Source organism: Coregonus clupeaformis, chromosome 6, assembly GCF_020615455.1.
Source record: "Coregonus clupeaformis isolate EN_2021a chromosome 6, ASM2061545v1, whole genome shotgun sequence".
NCBI lineage: Eukaryota > Metazoa > Chordata > Actinopteri > Salmoniformes > Salmonidae > Coregonus > Coregonus clupeaformis.
Genome location: NC_059197.1, coordinates 24,207,407 through 24,230,475, shown reverse-complemented (window position 1 = coordinate 24,230,475; position 23,069 = coordinate 24,207,407). Strand labels below are relative to the sequence as shown.

General features: G+C 44.5%; 1 protein-coding gene across 11 annotated transcripts in view; it reads left to right on the top strand.

Moving 5' to 3' along the window:
• The window catches only part of LOC121568042 (protein Aster-B), a 90,103-nt gene extending 67,589 nt beyond the window's left edge, over nucleotides 1–22,514 (top strand). For 2 of the 11 annotated variants that reach the window (XM_041878602.2, XM_041878591.2), the window contains 19 exons: nucleotides 917–937; nucleotides 6,787–6,807; nucleotides 7,593–7,616; nucleotides 13,387–13,471; nucleotides 13,720–13,823; nucleotides 14,051–14,146; nucleotides 14,245–14,325; nucleotides 14,453–14,568; nucleotides 14,824–15,010; nucleotides 15,261–15,444; nucleotides 17,127–17,282; nucleotides 17,400–17,664; nucleotides 17,770–17,873; nucleotides 17,992–18,198; nucleotides 18,418–18,508; nucleotides 18,746–18,757; nucleotides 18,926–19,033; nucleotides 19,285–19,405; nucleotides 19,698–22,514. In XM_041878602.2, the coding sequence (XP_041734536.1) occupies nucleotides 917–937; nucleotides 6,787–6,807; nucleotides 7,593–7,616; nucleotides 13,387–13,471; nucleotides 13,720–13,823; nucleotides 14,051–14,146; nucleotides 14,245–14,325; nucleotides 14,453–14,568; nucleotides 14,824–15,010; nucleotides 15,261–15,444; nucleotides 17,127–17,282; nucleotides 17,400–17,664; nucleotides 17,770–17,873; nucleotides 17,992–18,198; nucleotides 18,418–18,508; nucleotides 18,746–18,757; nucleotides 18,926–19,033; nucleotides 19,285–19,405; nucleotides 19,698–19,787 (2,073 nt within the window). In that variant the 3' untranslated portion in view covers nucleotides 19,788–22,514. Of the gene's footprint in view, nucleotides 1–916; nucleotides 938–6,786; nucleotides 6,808–7,592; nucleotides 7,617–9,177; nucleotides 11,568–13,386; nucleotides 13,472–13,719; nucleotides 13,824–14,050; nucleotides 14,147–14,244; nucleotides 14,326–14,452; nucleotides 14,569–14,823; nucleotides 15,011–15,260; nucleotides 15,445–17,126; nucleotides 17,283–17,399; nucleotides 17,665–17,769; nucleotides 17,874–17,991; nucleotides 18,199–18,417; nucleotides 18,509–18,745; nucleotides 18,758–18,925; nucleotides 19,034–19,284; nucleotides 19,406–19,697 lie in introns of those variants that run through there. The other 9 variants (XM_041878596.2, XM_041878593.2, XM_041878598.2 and 6 more) reach the window with 9 other exon arrangements.
• The last annotated feature ends 555 nt before the right edge of the window (nucleotides 22,515–23,069 follow it).

The following is a 23,069-nucleotide window of genomic DNA, read 5'->3' as shown; positions in this document are numbered from 1 at the left end:
TGTCACTCTGGTACAATTGGCCAATCATAGACTGGGTAACGAGACCCTCAGCACATCAATTGTGGATAAGGACCCATCATCATCAGCAAAGATGCTTATTCCACACATCCACCGTATTCTTCCCCATCACCTCCCTTTTTCCCACCCTCCATCCCTATCTCCCTCCCTCCATCCCACTCTCCCTCCCTCCATCCCCTGGATCCAGCTGGTCCTATCAGAGCCGCATTGTAATCACAGGCAGGGCGCTCAGTCAGTCAGCCCTCTCCATCGCAGCACTCAGCCAGTCATTAACTGCAGCTATCTCAACTCTCCAAGGCTGGTTCTGACAGAGGGTAGTAGGCAGGTCAAGAGGCTGTAGTCTCGCTTCTCGCTCATCAGCGTCTGAACTGAAGAGTAAGGTAGTGGAGGGAAGGACAGGAGCTTTGACTGTGGGTAACTCGGCTTACATCTCAAGCAAAACATGAACATGAGAATATTGGGTGATATATTTAGTAATTTCCTCCTCTGAATATCTTATTGTTGTTAAGTGATAAGGAGCGTGGTAGTTGGTGGTCACGGCTCTCTCACCTCTCATCATTTTTCCCATTCACTCACTGCTCCCAGTGCTACCCAGTCCTTGTGGTGTCAGACGCCTGTTGTTTTTGTTGTCATTGTGTTCTCCTCTTCTCTCATCCTTTTTTCTTGACATAGAGTGCTTGTTATCTCTTGCTTTCTCTTGATATCTCTTGCTATCTCTTGCTTTCTCTTGCTTTCTCTTGCTATCTCTTGCTTTCTCTTGCTTTCGCTGCCGCAATATGAAATGTCTGTGATCTGAAACTGACTGTTTTTAACAACAACAAAAAAGGGTTATTTCAGCTGTTGTATCTTGCAGTGTTTTTGTTTCTGATTTCTTTGTTCTTCTCCTGATGCATGCTAGTCTCACAAGCGACTTTCCAAAGTAAGCATTACTCTTTTCTGTTCTTTACACCCCACCCCCACCCCACTTCCATGTCTTGTGAGCTGTCCTGTGCCCCCCCCCCCCCTCCTCCACCCACCTCTTCCATCTGAACACACTCCCTGCAGATGGTATCCATGTTGCTATGACCTTCTCCTCTACCCCCCTCTCATCTACCCCCTCTCCTCTACTACCCTCTCTTCTACCCCCCTCTCCTCTATCCCCCTCTCCTCTACCCCCCTCTCCTCTAACCCCCTCTCCTCTATCCCCCTCTCCTCTATCCCCCTCTCCTCTATCCCCCTCTCCTCTACCCCCCTATCCTCTGCCCCCTCTCCTCTACCCCCCTCTCATCTACCCCCCTCTCCTCTATCCCCCTCTCCTCTATCCCCCTCTCCTCTACCCCCCTATCCTCTGCCCCCTCTCCTCTATCCCCCCTCTCCTCTGCCCCCTCTCCTCTACCCCCCTCTCATCTACCCCCCTCTCCTCTATCCCCCTCTCCTCTACCCCCCTCTCCTCTGCCCCCTCTCCTCTACCCCCCTCTCATCTACCCCCCTCTCCTCTACCCTCCTCTCATCTACCCCCCTCTCCTCTACCCCCCTCTCCTCTACCCCCCTCTCATCTACCCCCCTCTCCTCTATCCCCCTCTCATCTACCCCCCCTCTCCTCTGCCCCCCTTCTCCTCTACCCCCCTCTCCTCTACCGCCCTGCCTCCCTTCCTCTTGTCTTCCTCCCTGCAGGGCTGCTGGCTTTCAGACACATCTCTCTCCCAGCTTGTCTCAGTGTGCTTCAGCCTGCTCTATCTCCTCCATCCCCTGCCCCAAGTCTATTAAAACATGAACATTGCCCGTTGTTGTGTCTAAACTAAGAGCACCCTTATCTCAGAGATGCTGAGTATGTGCCTGAATGCAAAGGGACGGTGGCGGGGGAAGACTGTAAAATTCCTTCCGCATCCCTTTCCATCACTCCTGTGTGACATGAATATTTGATCAATCCTGAGCCTTACTACATCAGAAGCTCCTTTTCTCTGCCTCGCACCACAAGCCCAGAATACACCACTCCTCTCCTCAGACAAGACAGCAGCAGAGGCCATGTGTCACAAGTTAGTTACAGCTTTCTTATGTAAGGACCCCTTGATGCACGTCAGCACATTCGCTGCATTCGGCTGCATTCAGCTTTGTCATGGACTATGAGACAGGCAGACAGGGGATGGTGTTAATGGCAACCAAGTGACATTCGGTCAGTTGAGTTGGTGTTCAGGCGATAACCATTTCACAGCACACCCAATCGATGACATCACCCCTCAGGCCCGTGGTGTGGCCGAGTGCCAGCCGTCTCTGGCCCCACGTGAGCCCCCGGCCCGCGGTCAACAGGAGTCACATGACCCTGGCACTGTGTGCAGTCGCCCAGGCAACGTGAGCTCTGTCACCCTAGTCTAATGCAATCCAGATAACACATAGACAGGCAGGGAGAGGGGCTCCCTCTCTGTAGAGGACCCAGGCCGGCGGTCCCACACTAACTAATTGACTTGCCGCTTCAGCGATGACAGCTCTGCTCAGTTTCCCACTGTCACCAATCAATGAGACTGTTTATGGAACTTTAAACAGTGAGCAGCAGTACAGAGAGAGTACATAGAGACTCAGCATAAAGACCCATCTCTGACCAAAACACTGAGACATGGAAACATCATGAAAGTAGAGTTAGATAGTACAATAGTGTGTCTTGGCACTACAAGTATGCAAACCTGGATATTTGAGTGTTTTAGTCTAGTACTGTTAGTACACATGCAAATCAAAACCAAGGCCTTTTCCCCTCCCTTGTTTCTCAGCTCGTTCCTCATGTTGGTTAACTCTTCATCTTCTCTTTAATTTCCTTTCAGTATGACAGACTAAACCTGATTAAAGTAAGCATTTCCTTTTGCTTTCATTTGCCCATTGACCCCCTAGCCCCTTTTGACCAGTGACCTCCTCTTCCCCTCCTCTGTAGATGTGTGATGCACAGGTGGCTGGTGGCACCTTAATTGGGGAGGATGGGCTCATAGTAATGGCTGGGAAGGAATTAATGGAGTGGTATCAAACACATCAAAGACATGGTTTCCATGTGTTTGATACCATTCCATTTACTTCATTCCAGCCATCCTCACAGCATCCTCCCGTGGTGTGATGTCAGTCAGCACCCCTAGCTGTCTCCACTTCCTGTCTCAGACCAGAACTTCCTCCTCTCCTCTCTCTCCTCCCTCCTTAAAGTGTTCTCTCTGTTGAAGACCTGTTAGTTGGACCACCATTACAAACACTGCTGTACTCTGGCCTTGCCAAGAGTCTCACCAGTAAGACGTACTGAAGTCAAGTCATGATTGTTTCTGAGGATATAGAAGTCACTCCTTTTGTACAATGTTATATATCAAAACGTTGATATAACATCTCAGTTGCTAGAGCATGGTTGGTTGTGGGTTTTAGTAGTTGTGGGATTGTGGGTTCGATTCCCATGGGGGACCATTACGAAAAAGTACGAAAATGTATGCACTCACTACTATAAATCACTCTGGATAAGAGTGTCTGCTAAATGACTCATGTAAAAATGTAAAATAATATATGATATTGTTGTTGCTTAAAGCGCTTTGAGATTGTATTGAAAAGCGCTCTAAAAGTTTAATAATTAATAAATAATAATAATAAGAACCATGGTTCATCACCTGAGGACATTCATCTGTTTAAATCTGAATAACTGAGTGAGTTCTGTGGTGTCTTCTTGGTCACAGGGCTGTTTAGATCTGATTATTCTTTAGGCTTGGTGCTACAGTCTTTATTTATTGTTGTACTGGGTGGATCAGGCCTGCTCAGTTCTGTTCGTCAGAACTAGGTTGTTGTTCTAGTGTTGATTGAAGCTATGTGGGTTATACCTGATAGGTTTGTCTGGGTTACAGCTAGCACTGGCCAGTTCTGGTTTGGCCCGGTTGGATGGTTGGTTGGTTGGTTGGGTGAGCGAGAGCTGGCCCTGGCTCTGGCCTGGGTTGTGTAGCTAGTCGTTCCAGGCCTTTCTGATCCACAGTGGATTCCAGGCCAAGACACTACTACCGTACACAAGCTTTCTCTGTTACACAGTCCACTTAATCAGTGGGTGTTAACCTGCATCTTAGTGCTGCTGACACACATCCCCAGACACACATGTGTTTTGTGGGGAGGCAAACACTTGATTTAGACACGCATTGTTATTTATGCACATGCAGGCTATAAAGATGCACTTACCAACTTGCAATTACACCAACTCCAAAACACATTCACAATGGCATGCATACACACACTCACCCACACACTTTGCAGACACCTTAAGGCTTAAATCGTCTCTCACGCCTCTGTCACCTTCAGATGAGATTAGCCCTGTCCACGTCAGAGCCCAGAGTCCAGGGACAGGACTGAGGCCTCACAACTCTCAGACAGGAAACACTACACGCTTATCTGATAGTTGAAATATTGGAACATTATCTACATTCACATCTCCAAACGATTGATTGACAATAGTAGCCTCGCACCAGTATGCCTCTTGTATGTTGTCACTGAAATGACAAAACATATTATTTGTTGTTGGTAAGTTTAGTATTTTGTTTCTTGATTATGCTGCCTTTCTCCACCCACTGGATGGTCCCTAGCACACCTCCCTCTCTGATCACAATGCTGAGACGTATTTCACTCTCTTTATAGCCCCCTAAAACAGAAGCTGGTGAGTTAGGGTTGGAATACGCACTCCTGTTATGGTCCTGCCAATAACAGTGTATATATTGCCCTCTGCTGTCAGAAAATATACAACACACAGCAGTCCACAATTCATCTCTATACACAAGCATTTAGAAGCAACATTCATATCATTAATACATCATTTAAACACTTAGAAACAAATATACAGTGGGGGAAAAAAGTATTTAGTCAGCCACCAATTGTGCAAGTTCTCCCACTTAAAATGATGAGAGAGGCCTGTAATTTTCATCATAGGTACACGTCAACTATGACAGACAAAATGAGAAAAGAAAATCCAGAAAATCACATTGTAGGATTTTTTATGAATTTATTTGCAAATTATGGTGGAAAATAAGTATTTGGTCAATAACAAAAGTTTCTCAATACTTTGTTATATACCCTTTGTTGGCAATGACACAGGTCAAACGTTTTCTGTAAGTCTTCACAAGGTTTTCACACACTGTTGCTGGTATTTTGGCCCATTCCTCCATGCAGATCTCCTCTAGAGCAGTGATGTTTTGGGGCTGTCGCTGGGCAACACAGACTTTCAACTCCCTCCAAAGATTTTCTATGGGGTTGAGATCTGGAGACTGGCTAGGCCACTCCAGGACCTTGAAATGCTTCTTACGAAGCCACTCCTTCGTTGCCCGGGCGGTGTGTTTGGGATCATTGCCATGCTGAAAGACCCAGCCACGTTTCATCTTCAATGCCCTTGCTGATGGAAGGAGGTTTTCACTCAAAATCTCACGATACATGGCCCCATTCATTCTTTCCTTTACACGGATCAGTCGTCCAGGTCCCTTTGCAGAAAAACAGCCCCAAAGCATGATGTTTCCACCCCCATGCTTCACAGTAGGTATGGTGTTCTTTGGATGCAACTCAGCATTCTTTGTCCTCCAAACACGACGAGTTGAGTTTTTACCAAAAAGTTATATTTTGATTTCATCTGACCATATGACATTCTCCCAATCCTCTTCTGGATCATCCAAATGCACTCTTGCAAACTTCAGATGGACCTGGACATGTACTGGCTTAAGCAGGGGGACACGTCTGGCACTGCAGGATTTGAGTCCTCGGCGTAGTGTGTTACTGATGGTAGGCTTTGTTACTTTGGTCCCAGCTCTCTGCAGGTCATTCACTAGGTCCCCCCGTGTGGTTCTGGGATTTTTGCTCACCGTTCTTGTGATCATTTTGACCCCACGGGGTGAGATCTTGCGTGGAGCCCCAGATCGAGGGAGATTATCAGTGGTCTTTTATGTCTTCCATTTCCTAATAATTGCTCCCACAGTTGATTTCTTCAAACCAAGCTGCTTACCTATTGCAGATTCAGTCTTCCCAGCCTCGTGCAGGTCTACAATTTTGTTTCTGGTGTCCTTTGACAGCTCTTTGGTCTTGGCCATAGTGGAGTTTGGAGTGTGACTGTTTGAGGTTGTGGACAGGTGTCTTTTATACTGATAACAAGTTCAAACAGGTGCCATTAGGACAGAGGAGCCTCTTAAAGAAGAAGTTACAGGTCTGTGAGAGCCAGAAATCTTGCTTGTTTGTAGGTGACCAAATACTTATTTTCCACCATAATTTGCAAATAAATTCATAAAAAATCCTACAATGTGATTTTCTGGAAAAATAATTCTAAATTTGTCTGTCATAGTTGACGTGTACCTATGATGAAAATTACAGGCCTCTCTCATATTTTTAAGTGGGAGAACTTGCACAATTGGTGGCTGACTAAATACTTTTTTCCCCCACTGTACATATAGTGTACCACACACAACCCTAGCCAAATCCACCATCTGCTTAGCAAATATCCATGTAAATGAATATTTGTGAAGCCCAAAAACAACTCAGAAATCAGGAAATCGAAAAGTCCAATTAAAATATGTGACAAGCTCAAAGGGATACAACTCTGTTGGATAGCAGCAGAGGCCTGTATTGATGGTAGGAGGTACCCACCCAGAGGTTGACATACACACCTTCTATAAATACCAACTGTCTGCTTTTATCATCCCCTGGCCTCTATGTGTTTATGATATTGAGCCCTGTGGCCAAGTATTGGTGTGTCCTTGTCTCATTGACTTACACTTGTCTTTGTTCTCTCCTGTTTGTGTTGCTCCTCGCTGTCTACAGAAGAGCCAGAGCTGGTACAACGTAAGTTTGATCCCGTCTTACTCTTTTTGTTAAGAGGTGTGTGTGTGTGTGTGTGTGTGTGTTGTGTGTGTGAGAGAGAGGTTACGAGGTGAAGGGTCCTAGACCCTGTTTAGAATCACACAAGGGTATATGCCAAAGGTCACTTTCATATGGAGCTCAGCCTTACCCAGGATGCTAACCAGTGGGATTTAGAGTTCTATGAATCTAGTGCTACAGTGTGACGGCATGCTGAATTAATAAGAAAAATGATTGATGTCCCAGATTAATAATGAATGAACCAAATGCTGTGAGGATTAATACAAATGTAATGTTTTGCCACAAGAGGGTTTCCTCCACCTTTTGTTGCAAACTCCCATACCTTACTACAGATGTGATTCATATATTGTTTGACAGACAGAAGCATCTTGTATCGAAAGTATGGTGACAGCCCGAACCAGTGATCGTGTGTCTCTCAGTCCAACACCAAGACCATTACACCAAGAGGTCCTGACTTAATACAAGGTTGCCGGCCAGTGTACTAAGAGACAAGGTTGCTACATTTTAATGGGGCTGAAATTAATTCCTTTCGTTATGATTCTTCTAAAACAACCAAGTAAATCTACTTGATGGCTCAGTTGGCCATCTTTATGTGAGAAAGGATTTGATACCCTGATATGGTGTTATTATAAAGCCATGGTTTCTCCTATGGTGTCTCTGTGGGACTCCATTTTCTTTTCCCTTGTTCTGTTGTTTTATTCCTTTCTTTTGTTGTTCTTTGTGTCTATATATTCCCCCTCTCTCCCCAGCATGAAAGACAACACATCCTGAGAGTAAGCATGACTTGTATTCTTGTCCAACTTTTCAAATATCTCTCTGCTTATTCCTTCTTCTTGGATCGCTTGGCTGGTCTCCCTTTCCACTTGTCTGTTCCTCATCCCTCATTGATTTGATTGATCAGTACGTTGTTTCCACCTGAGAGCGAAGCCACAATATGCAGCACTATGGGGGTTAGATGACCCAATGCCATGGCCACATTGTGGTTGTGTTTTGAAAAATAGCATTTTCAAAATGGCTGCTTTGTGAAGGGCAGCGATAGGCTACTCAGAGCTGTGATGGTGGTGACGCAACAGGAGTGTATTCATTAGTCGGAGAACGTTGCAAAACGTTTCATCTGTTGCGAAACTTTCACCAACGGAAACAGTTTACTCCAAATGGAAAATGTTTTGCCATGAAAACTTTTTTTGGAGGTAAACGAAAACGAGAGTTTCTTTTGGACAAATTCAGGTATGTCCATCCCTGTTTTGTTCCGTTTGCTTCCGTTTGGTTCCTAGAGTAAACGGTAAACAGTTTCCATTGCAAAACGTTTTGCAACAGTCTGCGACTACTGAATACACCCGAGGTGGTAACAAGTCTGCTCAGTGTATCATACTAAACCCACGGACCATGGTCAGTGTCTGGAGCAGCCCTGAATGCCTTGAATGACAGGGGAATGGAGCATGGGACTGGTTAGCATGTTCCAGTCCTCTCAAGTCTTCAAATGTGGTCGTTTTGTCATTATGGCCTCATTGGTTATAGTTGGGCATTGTTGCATAGTGAAACTTGAAATGGGGATTCTCCAGAATGTTGAGAAAAAACATGGTCCACATCTAATGCTTTCTGATACTCTCACCTTTAGCTACTCACCTTCATTTCTCTACTGTTCTACCATTACTAACGGAATGCATCATAATGCCAATCTAGACATGATGTTGCTCCCAGAAACATTAACTATGTAATTATGCCTAATCTCTGTTCTGGACCATTGAAAAGTATATTGGTATGTGTCTGATGCAGTGCTATACCTGAGGGTATGGTAGGCTATGTGGTATGCCATGCAGTCACTGTGTTTCTCTACAAGGCAATTATGAACCTACTGTGATTACATCACAACCGTCCTGATATAAGGTCTGAGCCCAGTAGAGACACACAACAGGCCCCACCTTGCCATATCAACTTTCCTAATGACTCTGTTGCAATGGTTTCATGGCAACTGTACAGGACCTACGCAGGCAGTTGAGGTGTTAACAAGGAAATCAATGTCTGCCAGACACTGTATCGACAGTGACTAAAGTGGCTGGTTTAAGAGTTTTGTGAGGTGAAATATCTGCCTCCTCATACTCTCTGGTCTATAATGACAACATTCTAGAGATCATCCTCCCTGAGAGAGAGAGAGAGAGAGAGAGAGAGAGAGAGAGAGAGAGAGAGAGAGAGAGAGAGAGAGAGAGAGAGAGAGAGAGAGAGAGAGAGAGAGAGAGAGAGAGAGAGAGAGAGAGAGAGAGAGAGAGAGAGAGAGAGAGAGAGAGAGAGAGAGAGAGAGAGAGAGAGAGAGAGAGAGAGAGAGACAGAGAGAGAGACAGAGAGAGAGACAGAGAGAGAGACAGAGAGACAGAGACTGACTGCCGTGTTTACTTTGAGGTAGATTCTCACACGAAGGATACCACTGTAGAGACTCCTAACACATGAAAGGCTCACCGCTCTTCATAAAACTTTACATGAAACCAGACTGGTTCTTTTTTACAGTGTAGGGAGCAGGGTTGCTTGTTTACGTTTGAAATGTCAAGGATAGCAAGCAGTGTATCTGATGCAGGACAGGGTGAATAGTCAGAGATCCTGACTTGACTGTGTTTCTAAACCAGCCAGCCCCTCTTTGCTGAGCTGTTCCCACATCTGGTTATAATCAACAGACCCTCCACCCTCCCAGCATCAACAGACCATTGGCAGGAAAATTATCAAGGAAAGGTGTGTTTCAGATAGAGATAGAAGTCTTCACACATACACACACACATTCATGCACACTCCCTTGACAGTGCCACTTGCAATATACACATGCATACACCTTCCTGGCCACTCCTCTCTAGAGTGGTTTTGTAGCAACCTACGGACAGTGGGGTGAGACACAGACCTCATTGTTTGTATGGGGATAGACAGTGAACCGCTCCTGAAACTAATGGAGCCCCACCCTGGTTGACTGTGCCGGTCTCCGACATCTCTCCCTGTTTACCCAGCAGGTTAATGGTTAACCGCCACCTCAAGGACTGTCTATATCCCCATCACCACCTGGCAGCTACACTGTCCTATTGTCACCTGGAGAAGAGGGGAGATAGTCCTATCAATAACTTCTGCATTTGCTTTAGACTTCATTTTCATTTTTGGGAAAAGCTCTTGGAAAAACATTGAATTCAGATACTACTCGATTATCTGACTGTTTTGACATCTTGGATGCAGTTTTCGAAGAGAATGGGCCCGGCTCGCAAACGTCTGATGAAACCTTATTCACGGGATGCAGAGGCATTTTCAACAGGGTGAAAGCTATTCACGTCTGAGAGGGATCTGTGAATGATCTGCACTGTTTTCAATAGTGTGTTGAGAATTATTTTGCTTCCTGTCACATTCAGTTTCCTGAAGCTTATTTCTTCTCACTGATTTGGCTAGATGTTGGGGGGGGTTGTGGAAATTGAGTAAGCAGGAAAGGTGTGGAATTTGTGTCGGAATTCCAGGGCACAGATGTAACCAACCACAAGTGAGCGTAATGGAGTGCCAAATGTAGCCACAGTGTTTGTATTGTTGCTGTTGTCATTGTGTCCACCTCCCACCACTGTGCTGATAGGTTGTTTTACCCAGCTCAGAGTCAGACGAGAACCAATCTCTGTGCCTGTCCATCTAGTCTGGTCGTAGTAACTGACAGGGATCTGGTTTCAGGAGTGCATTACTGACCTTAAGGGACAGGAGAGTTGTGCTGGGTAGAGAGTAGGGAAGTAGGCCATAGGGATCCAGGGGGTTTTAAGTGATAGTAACACCTCTAAATGTGTTAAGCCTCTCGTGCAATTGCTTTCTAATACAAATGTTCAACGACAACGACAGGGGAAGTGGACATACTCCCAGAGGTACAATACTCCAACTGCATTAGACTGAGCCGTCATGCAACTCCGTGCCGCACCACTCAAGATTAATGGACTTGTTTTTCTTCAAGGAGCGTGAAGGTAACTGAAGGTTGTGTGCACATCTGTCCTCAGTAACTCAATCACCTTTTCAGCCAGCGAGACGGGACTGCACCGCTTTCCAGTTAGGAAACTCTCTCTCTTTCTCTCTCTTTCGCTCTGTTTATCTCTTTACCAAGGATATTTTTCTTGCTTTTCGCTGCTGGTTTGTCTGAGCTGTGCTCACCAAGGCACTCTGAGGCGTCTGGATCTGGACACCGTAACACTGCCTGCCTGCCAGAGCTAGCATTATAATAAAATACTTGTGGCCAGGGTTACTAGAGGCCAACGGCCGCAGCTCCTCTCTGTGTTTGATAGAGAGAGGGAGAGGGAGAGAGGGCTGGAATCATGTGGCAGCAGTCAGCTGGGTCCAGCTCTCACACTGAAAGGGAGTAGTACCCACACCAGGTTCAGCCACAGCAGTCTCCAAGCCACAGCCACTGGACACACAACAGCTCTGTCTGTTTGTCTGCAGCAGACCTGGACCACTGGATCACCAGCATTCAAATCCACTGTTCTGAAGACCCCACGAGGCCACCACTGGTTTAGGTGTCCGTCCGTGTGCCTGAGGGAAGTGAGTGGAGTATGGAGGCTCAGGAGGCTCACAGGGGTCTGGCGTCGGACTGGGAGGCGGTGCTGGAGCTGGATAAACCCCTAGCTGGGTGGCTCCCACAAGATCCGGCCCGGGGAGAGTTTGGCTGGGAGTGGGGCTGGGCCGCCTCGGACCACCAAGACCAGGACTGGGAGTCAGAGGAGGTCCCTGCAGTAAGTGACTGACCCTCCCCCCAGAGAGCTGATGCCAGGAGGGGGAGCGGCTGGGAGGGAAGAGGGGGGAGAAGTTTGGGATGGGCAGTTTGTGTACTGTACGTGTTCCAAGAGCATAACTCTGTGGTTCCCTCCCGCAATTATATTTTGGCAAGCAAATGAAGTGAAAGGCATGAGTCAGTAGCTATTTGTATTCCCATAGTACCCATGGACCCTTTCCCTTGACAAAGAAGGCTGCGGTTTAAGGGGCATAGGCAGGCGTTTGTTGTGAAATGGGGGCTCTAATACTTTTGATATGTTAGGCAGTTATAGAGAGTACTTTCTGTGAACATTTCTAGAATGTAAATATGTCCGACTCATAATCCATTTTTCCAGCCTTCAAAGTTCTCAAATTTACCACGTTTTCATGACAGGCACCACTGGTTTCCATTCATAGCTTAACAGAAACATATTATTTCTATCCATTCTGGGCTGTTCTTGTTATATGAGTATAGAACATGTAGCTAGTTGATGTTAATGTGAACAGTCTGTTGTTTTCCTTCAGATTGAAGCAGCGAGAGGTTTTTCCCCTGAAGGGATGTCTTTGGTTACCGAATTGGCAGGCATTGTTTCCTGAAGCTGTTCCTACTAAAAGACAGCATCTGGCTCAGACACATAGAGCACTCACCTCTGTACGTCTGGCTGTGGGTCACACCAATACTTCCCTCTTTAAACAAGCCTGAATCCAGGCCCAAGATAAGATTTACCCTAATGCCTGAGAATGTAACAAGAGAGAATGAATTCCTCTGTGTGAGAACAGAACATTGCTTCTCATTATCTAAACCAACAACGGACTCAGACTAGGTTTTCTAAGATAAACCAATAGCTACAGTTGAAGTCGGAAGTTTACATACACCTTAGCCAAATACATTTAAACTCAGTCTTTCACAATTCCTGACATTTAATCCTAGTAAAAATTCCCTGTTTTAGGTCAGTTAGGATCTTTATTTTAAGAATGTGAAATGTCAGAATAATAGTAGAGAGAATGATTTATTTCAGCTTTTATTTCTTTCATCACATTCCCAGGGGGTCAGAAGTTTACATACACTCAATTAGTATTTGGTAGCATTGCCTTTAAATTGTTTAACTTGGGTCAAACTTTTCGGGTAGCCTTCCACAAGCTTCCCACAGTAAGTTGGGTGAATTTTGGCCCATTCCTCCTGACAAAGATGGTGTAACTGAGTCAGGTTTGTAGGCCTCCTTGCTCGCACACGCTTTTTCAGTTCTGCCCACAAAAATATTCTATAGGATTGAGGTCAGGGCTTTGTGATGGCCACTCCAATACCTTGACTTTGTTGTCCTTAAGCCATTTTAACTATAGTTTGTTAACAAGAAATGTGTGGAGTGGTTGAAAAAAGAGTTTTAATGACTCCAACCTAAGTGTATGTAAACTTCTGACTTCAACTGTACGTAAGGGTTTCTAACAGAGCAGGTTTGATTTGTGACTTTGTCCCACGCTGTCCTACATATTAACTGTTGCTGCATAAAAAACAACATTGTGTGTGTTCATATAATGATGCTACTATATATTGTTGTCTTTGGAATGTGACTCACATTAGGAATGCTCACGATGCTCAAAAGCATGCTTATTGAATGTCCTGAAGTGGCTAAATGTCAACAGGGGATCGTGCTTGGTATCAAGTCTGGTTTAAAATGCCCTTGTGAAAATGGGTGCAGTCCAGTGTGTGTATGTGAGAGAGAGAGAGTGTGTGTTCAGGAATGTGTACGTGTGAGTCGTCCCTCTCTAAGAGGTTACCAATGTTGCTCTCCATCTCTCCAGGTGTTGAGCCCCACATACAAACAGCGTAATGAGGACTTCAGGAAGCTCTTCAAGCAGCTACCGGACACAGAGAGACTCATCGTGGGTGAGTTACTAAGGCAAATTGCTAAGCAACTAAGGCCAATTCGGTCAGCAATATGGTGGATATAGGACATTTGTTTGGTTTTGGACAAGTTGGGGTTGGCTGGTTGGGGTCAATTCCATTTAAACTATCAATTCAGGTAATTCATCTTCTGAATCGACAATATTTAAATAGAAATAACCCCGACATTGATGGGTGGATGATGTATTCTACCTGGGCTTTGATTTTTGACCTCTGACCTGTGCTGGCAGATTACTCCTGCGCCCTACAACGAGACATCCTCCTGCAGGGCCGACTCTACCTCTCGGAAAACTGGATTTGTTTTTATAGCAACATCTTCCGCTGGGAAACGCTGGTACGCGCTGGGTCTCTGCCTGGGACTTTATGTTATTTTCATCTTATCTATATTTCCCTGGTGTTGGTTAGTTTGCAGTATTGAAATAGAATTGATTGTATTTCTATGGTTTGCAACACAGTAGATATTGCATTATTGTGGTTCAGTAACAGTTCAACAGATATATTTATCTGAATATTAAGCAATATTAAGCAAAAAAAAAAGATTTTCTTTGAATGTGTGTGCAGCTGACAGTGAGGCTGAAGGACATCTGCACCATGACGAAGGAGAAGACAGCCCGCCTCATCCCCAACGCCATCCAGGTGTCCACAGACGGTGAGAAGGTAAGACAGGACAGGGACCGAATCTTCGGCATTCACTGACTTATTTCAAAACATATTTTTGAACTGATACAAACATTATTTCCATTCTCTCCTCACAGCACTTTCTCACCTCATTTGGAGCGCGGGACAGGACCTACATGATGATGTTCAGATTATGGCAGAATGCACTGCTGGACAAGGTAAGCCAGCAACCTCAATTAACCTCATCACAAATAAATCTACATGTTCAGTATATTGATACTTTTCTTTTCCATTGAATCCAAGTCTCTGCCATACTGAGTGTTGTCTCTAACCCCTGTGCTCTAGCCCCTGTGCCCCAAAGAGCTATGGCACTTTGTCCATCAGTGCTATGGCAACGAACTTGGCCTGACCAGTGACGACGAGGACTACGTTCCCCCTGATGACGACTTTAACACCATGGGGTGGGTGTGGTTTCCATGGCTACAGATATAAACAAGCCTCATCAATTACCATGGTTGATTAAGATGCCATTAATCTTCTGCAGGTTGTTATGAGAGGCTGGCCTCATTACTGAAGCACACACAAACACACACACCCCTTTCAGCCCTGCTTCACATCCCTCTCAGCCCTCTGACCATTACCATGTAAAAGCAACACTCCAGAACTCATAACCCTAACCTCCAGCTGGTCCCTGTTCCCCCACGGTGGTGGTGCAGGTTCTGTGAGGAGATCCCTAACGAGGAGAATGAGATCAGTAATGACAACTCGTCTAAGAGCAGCACAGAGGCCAAGCACGAGGGCAGCCCACCATCCATACACAAGAAATGCATCATCACCAACAGCACCATCAGCTCATCCATCAGCAGCGAGCCCCTCTCTGTGAGTCTCAGCGACATAATAGAGGTCAGAAGTTAAATCAATTACTGTTTTGTTATTTGTTTTGATGAAGTGGGAAATGCATTTGTAATTCTGCCTATAGACTGCATATAGGGAATAAAGTTAATGCAACAGAATGTTTCGTAATTTGATTACCGGAACTGAATTAACACCAAAACATGAACACAGACCATCCTACTCATAACTATGTACTATATTATCCTACAGTGTCTTTCTAGTGACTGACCCCATCCTCCTCCCCCTCTGTGTGTCCTAGTTTGACCTCCCTCCAGAGGAGTACATCGACTGCCTCCCTGACGGGGAGCTGCTGGCCTTGCCCCTGGTGCTGGAGCAGAGGCTAGCGGAGGCCAGCGGGCTGGTGCCCTCACCTTCCCTAGACTTCAACGACAATGAAGACATCCCCACCGAACTCAGCGACTCCTCAGAGACCCACGACGAGGGTACGGATTCAATCTTCCGTCCATTAACAGATTTGATGCATATACACTACCTGTCAAAGGTTTTGGAACACCTACTCATTCAAGGGTTTTTCTTTATTTTTACTATTTTCTACATTGTAGAATAATAGTGATGACATCAAACTATGAAATAACACATATGGAATCATGTAGTAACCAAAAAAGTGTTAAACAAATCAAAATATATTTTATATTTGAGATTCTTCAAAGTAGCCACCTTTTGCCTTGATGACAGCTTTGCACACTCTTGGCATTCTCTCAACCAGCTTCACCTGGAATGCTTTTCCAACAGTCTTGAAGGAGTTCCCACATATGCTGAGCACTTGTTGACTGCTTTTCCTTCACTCTGCGGTCCGACTCATCCCAAACCATCTCAATTTGGTTGAGGTCGGGGGATTGTGGAGGCCAGGTCATCTGATGCAGCACTCCAGCACTCTCCTTCTTGGTAAAATAGCCCTTACACAGCCTGGAGGTGTGTTGGGTCATTGTCCTGTTGAAAAACAAATGATAGTCCCACTAAGCCCAAACCAGATGGGATGGCGTATCGCTGCAGAATGCTGTGGTAGCCATGCTGGTTAAGTGTATAATAAATCACAGACAGTGTCACCAGCAAAGCACCCCCACACCATAACACCTCCTCCTCCATGCTTTACGGTGGGAAATACACATGCGGAGATCATCCGTTCACCCACACCGCGTCTCACAAAGACACAGCGGTTGGAATCAAAAATGTCAAATTTGGACAACTTTCCACCAGTCTAATGTCCATTGCTCGTGTTTCTTGGCCCAAGCCAGTCTCTTCTTCTTATTGGTGTCCTTTAGTAGTGATTTCTTTGCAGCAATTCGTGGCCTGATTCACACAGTCTCCTCTGAACAGTTGATGTTGAGATGTGTCTGTTACTTGAACTCTGTGAAGCATTTATTTGGGCTGAAATTTCTGAGGCTGGTAACTCTAATGAACTTATCCTCTGCAGCAGAGGTAACTATGGGTCTTCCATTCCTGTGGCGGTCCTCATGAGAGCCAGTTTCATCATAGCGCTTGATGGTTTTTGCGACTGCACTTGAAGAATCTTTCAAAGTTCTTGAAATGTTCTGTATTGACTGACCTTCATGTCTTAAAGTAATGATGGACTGTCGTTTCTCTTTGCTTATTTGAGCTGTTCTGGCCATAATATGGATTTGGTCTTTTGCCAAATAGGGCTATCTTCTGTATACCCCCCTACCATGTCACAACACAACTGATTGGCTCAAACGCATTAAGAAGGAAAGAAATTCCACAAATTAACTTTTAAGGCACACCTGTTAATTGAAATGCATTCCAGGTGACTACCTCATGAAGCTGGTTGAGAGAATGCCAAGAGTGTGCAAAGCTGTCATCAAGGCAAAGGGTGGCTATTTGAAGAATCTCAAATGTAAAATGGTTACTACATGATTCCATATGTGTTATTTCATAGTTTTGATTTCTTCACTATTATTCTACAAAGTAGATAATAGTAAAAATAAAGAAAAACCCTTGAATGAGAAGGTGTTCTAAAACCTTTGACCGTACTGTATATATGGCATGAAACAGGCTCTTCAGTGATGCCGCTAAGTCTTGGTAATACTGTCACCATATGATATTATGTCCCTAAGGGCACTTCATCTAAAGTGTGTTTCCCTTTAAGGCTCTCCAGCAGGGGAGGTGCAGGCCTTCCACGACGACCTTAAAGGGAGACAGTACATCGATGAGGTTTACAAGTTCAGTGTGGACAAGATGTATAACATCCTCTTCACAGAATCCCAGTTTATGACCGACTTCATGGAGCAGCGCAGGTTCTCTGGTCAGTCAGACATTCTGTCCGTTGGCGTTAGCGTCAGCATCACATTATTGGCTCTTCCATTGGTGTTGTCCTTTGACTATGTAGCGAAAGAATGTGTATCCATATAACCCCACACAGATATAGTGTTTCACCCCTGGAAGAAGGATGATGCAGCGGGGAACCAGACGAGAGAGATCATGTACACCATCTCCCTGTCCAACCCGCTGGCCCCCAAGACAGCCACAGTCACAGAGACCCAGACACTGTACAAGGCCAGCCATGAGAGTGAGTGCTACATCATCGATGCTGAGGTCATCACACACGACGTGCCCTACCATGACTACTTCTACACGCTCAACCGTTACATGCTGACACGGGTGGCCAAGAACAAGTGCCGGTTAAGGTGAGGAGGGCCTTATAACAGCTGTTGTAATAACATGTGGCTCTTGAAACTATTACATGTTCATTTAGAAACACTGCCTTATACCAGCCTATGCCTTGTCCCTAGGGTGTCCACTGAGCTACGTTACAGAAAACAGCCATGGGGATTAGTGAAGGGCTTCATCGAGAAGAACTTCTGGAGCGGGCTGGACGAGAACTTCCGCCATCTTGGTAAGTTCCTTTACTAGCTGTTAAGTCTGTCACACCAAATATCCAGCAACATTTAATCTGATGACCATAAGCCATCCTAATGTATGAATGTAATAATGGCATCTGTGTGCCCTGTCAGAGTTGGAGCTGTCGAAGGTGGAGGATGTGGTGTTGGAGTCGGCCCGGCCCTCTCCCAAGGTCAAGGTGGTGAAGACGTCTGTAAGACGGAGGAAGAGACCCCTGGTCCACCTACGGAGCCAGCACCTGGACAACGTCCTCCTCAGCCCCATCACCACGCCAACCGACGACGAGGTCATCCACCGCATCAAACACGTGGGCGTGACAGGTCAGATGGCAGGGGGACACTTTCTTTTAAAAACGTTTTTTTACTTTCTTTTACTTTTTTTATACTCTTATACACACACTTATAAACTCTTATACACTGTAGGTTCTTATACACTTTCATACAGTACATACATTACATACACTCTTATACATTTCCACACATTATATTGTGTTAAATATATCTAGTTGACCTGGTCTGTGTTTGGTCTGCCCCCCTCAGGTTCCACTCAGACCAGGCACATGCCTGAGCAACTTCCTGGAGGCTCCACCCTCTACAGCGTCTCCAAACTGCTGCTCATCATCAGCTTTGTGTGAGTACACTCTCTATCTCACACACACTCGTACACACACACACATACAGTATACACACCCACTTTCAGATCCATCTTAATAATTTGTGTTTCATTTGTAGTCATTTCAGTTCAACTTTCTTTGAAATCTTTAGTAGTTAGCAAAAATCTGATTTTGTGTTTAACATTTGTTTGTTTTTGTTTGTGTTCTGAATGTGATTCCTCTCTCCTCTCCTGTCCTTTCATTGCTTGCCATAGGATCTGTCTAAGGTACATCTGTCTAAAGATAAACCACTTAGACCTGACTTGGAAGCATACTCCGCCCTCATTGTAACTGGTTCATTAATGAATATACAGACTAAAGCGCCTCTGTAGCTTTCATCACTCATCTTCTTTCCTTTGTCCATTACATTCTTCTGTTTTCCTCTCCTCTTTCAGCCTGGTTTTGCTGGTGTTCCTCAACATGATGCTGTTCTATAAGCTGTGGATGCTGGAATATTCTGCACAACATCTTACCACCTGGCAAGGGCTCCGGATACATGAAAGGTACGCTAAGTCGCTAACCACCCATAGGTTTTTGGCATTATGCCTATTGCCTACATATGACTGTGTCCTTAGTCAAACCCAGACTGCATATGCCTGTTTAGATTCATCTGAAAACCAAATGGGCTTCAGCCTGTTTTCCCAACCACAAAAATCTTATGCTGCATAATTGCCCCTGAACAATGCTTTGCTTTGTGTTGCTCTTGGCCGTGGCATCTGGGTGTGTTTGACAGTATGTGTGTGTTTCTGTCTAGTAAACTGCCCCAGACGCAGATGGAGTGGGCCCAGCTCCTGGAGTCCCAACAGCGTTACCATGATGCTGAGCTGCAGAAGTGGAGAGAGATCATCAAATCCTCAGTGGTGCTATTAGACCAGGTAGGGAACAGTGGTACTATTAGACCAGGTAGGGAACAGTGGTACTATTAGACCAGGTAGGGAACAGTGGTACTATTAGACCAGGTAGGGAACAGTGGTACTATTAGACCAGGTAGGGAACAGTGGTACTATTAGACCAGGTAGGGAACAGTGGTACTATCAGACCAGGTAGGGAACAGTGGTACTATCAGTCCAGGTAGGGAACAGTGGTACTATCAGTCCAGGTAGGGAACAGTAGTACTATGATTATAGTTATTTGGGGGGTTTTAATGTTTTCTGTTTTCCTCTACAGATGAAAGACTCTCTATTGAACCTTCAAAGGGGCATCGGCTTAAGGGACTACAGCTCAGAAGCTGAGGAGAAAAGAAGCCATTACCACTGACATACGACCTTAGGCCATGAGGGCATGGTGTGCAATATAGGAACTGTTTGTGTATAAGTATGCAAACAAAACAAAGAGAGACAAGAGACCAACCGACCGTGAGGCAAGCTGGCCCCAGTGTGACAGGGACGGCCTGCCGGCTGCCACCCCCCAGCTCACAGAGGTCACGACCCCGCAGGTCAGACCATGCATGGACAGGAAGTGCCCCTATCACAGACAGGAAATGAACAGTGGGGTTCCCACAGCACTGAGGCATCATGGGAAGGCGACAGCTCCGCTTACCTTGATGCCACTTCTGTCTCTTATTTTTCTTTGTCTTTTAATTTTGGAAGGACATCGTACTGTAAGCCATTGCCACGTGGGGAATAGAGGACAAAAAAAAGCTCAGCATGTGATTTTACTTTTCACCTTAACTCCTCTCAATGAGCGTCTTTCTGTGGTTCCATTCCTGCTTTGTGAGTGTCTAAAGACGAACAAAAGAGGAGAGATAGACGAGGAAAGGGGTCCTACAGTCTCTAGGCTTTCTACACTCCCTTGACTGTTCCAAACCGATCCTCCCCTACAGGTCCGCGCTGCAGTGTCCCTTTTATTAACCCCTCTGATCTTGGCCACAGATCATGCTGTAGAGTAGCAGGATCACCAGCAAAGACATATTATAGAGTATATCTATGTGGAAACACATTTCCACTGAAATGTCTCTACTGCCTTGTTTTTTCCCTGGGCTCAACAGTGCATCAGGGCTGGTTTCCCTAATCACCTAGAGCTAGGCTGTTGTGTTGGAATTTGTATAATGATTGATTTAGGTGGAGGAGGGTCCTTCTTACAGGTACTCAATACAGAGAAACGTTAAGAGATTGCAGGATGTTATTGGGGATAGAGAGGATATGTAATGTGGCGCGTCAAAACATCCATGCTTGGTGGCAAATGGATCTCCTGTTAACAACAGGAATTTATGGAATTTAGAGTCTTCTTGAAGGTTTATGAATGAGCTTTATGTTGTATTGCCACTATTGTACTAGTTGGGTAATGCAGTCCATTGTCCATCAGACTTATCAACTTATCAGTTGTGGAACAGTATTTTGAAAAAAAATGAAGAATGATAGCTAGCCTGTCACTGCTACCTTTCAAAGTATGGCAACAATACAGAGCTTTTATTTATCAGTTACTGGCGACTTGTTTTACGCACAGTGTTAATTAGTTCCATAATTTGTTGCACATTTATCCAAATTTGTTTGTACCGATCTGTAAGAGCCGAGAATGTAGTATATCTTGACCAGTAGTCTTTTCTGTAGGAAAAGACAGCATGCAGACTAAGAAGTCATTGATATTTGAAAAAGGGATACTGCAGCAAAACAATTAGGGAGACCTGTGTTCTTACGTAAGTGTTCCATTACTAAACTGTGACTATATCTCTTAAAAATGTTTGAAGATGGAAATAATGATATAAATATATTTGAAATATATATATGTATATTTCAATATTTCATATATATTTCAAGATCTATACACATAGCATATATTAATTGTTTATTTATGTATAAAGGAAAGTTATCAGAGCTCTAGGCGGGTTCAGGAATTTATAAAGAAAACTGTTTTCTTCAGAAAAGCATGCCAGATATGTCTGTGACATGTCTTGTATGCATGTGTGCTTGAGTGTACTGTATGTTTCTGTGTGCGTGCGTGTGTGCACGTGTGTTATTTATAGAGTCTGACATTTCTATCATTCCACACATGGATATGTCTCAACATTTCATTTCTGGCACATGTAGCCAAACTGCCTTTTATAATGCCCATGCGTTTGGATGCAGCCTTGCATTAGCCTCTCTGGCTAACAGTTTACAATCAGCCCCATATGGACATCTCTGTGTCCATGCCAAGGGGCTTGACTCAAACACAGACACACACCCTCTTTGCTTATCCATATCAACAACCTGCATCCCTACTGATTTCAAATCATACACACACCCCCACTCTCCGTGTCCAGTGTTTGTGATGGAATCTGTACACAATTCAATTGAACCAAAACAGAGTGTAGATAAAGCCTTCATAAGATTTAATTCATTTTCAATTAGCTATTTATCATTGATTTATTGAAAGACAAGTAAATACCTGCTGGATTAACCTCTTGCTGCAGCAAGAGCTCAGTGATAAAATCACTTCCAAAAAGAGAAACAGTACTGCACTTTATGGACCTTCCAAATAGAGAATGAAAGAAACTCAGTGGTATTGCAGCCCTTATGTTGTAGTGAAACTGAAGCCCTTTTTGCATTCTAAAAAGTATTATGTGTATCCAATATAGAATGCTTACTCTGTATCTTTGATTGAAATTACATTTCTCAAGCATCCAGTCAACACATTTCTATTCACTTGATGATGTAATTACATTACATTGTCATTTGCATTTTGCAATGTTAGTCCCAAAAGAGCAATTCCAGCCAGCTTTGTGAGTGACTGTTACTCTCTTAGATATTTCAGGGTTAGACAGGACAGGAGTGGGTTGTGTGTGGACTGTGGAGGAGTGGGTATCTAGCTCTTTAATGCAGGGGCGTCAAACAAATGTTGCCCCGGGGGCCCCATTCGGTCCTCAATGATCGAGGTTCGGAGGGCCGCTCTGAAAATGTGTTATACAGTATTTCCTCGCAATCAAAATGTGCAACAACAAAAAAATCATCTATCCTGACTGTCTAGCTTTCACTTTGGTGATTGATAGCGAGCTGGACACAGTCAAGAAACTGTATGAATGTAGGTCCATTATATGATTTCTACACAGTTTCGATTTGGTTTTGGTCATTTAAAGTATATTGAGTTAATTTGAGTATGTTTGACACCCCTGCTTTAATGTGTGCTGGCATTGCATTGGTGAGTTACTGAATGAGTGATCTCTCATGAACAGACTATAGGCTAGATTCTAGTTCTGGGTTTCCGAGGTTACTGAATGAGCATGTTTTAGGCTTGGCTCTCCTGCGGTGTGTCATGTGATGACTTTTGATATGGCAAGGTGTATTATTGGTAATTTATGGAAATCTTAAGATCTGAATCACAGTGATTGGAAATGTTTCTGTTTTATAGAAATCCCTTTCACAATCAAGCTATATTATACTGAAAGATATGCTGAGGTTATGTTTCAAATATGTGATTATATTTCATATGTGAAAATGTGATTGAAATGCTTTGTTTATTTTTAAAGTGTAAGTACTTTTTGAGTTATAAAATTGTTTGGATTTCTATATTTATTTTAGTAATTAAAATGGACAAATCATCTGAAAGAAGCATGGTAACATA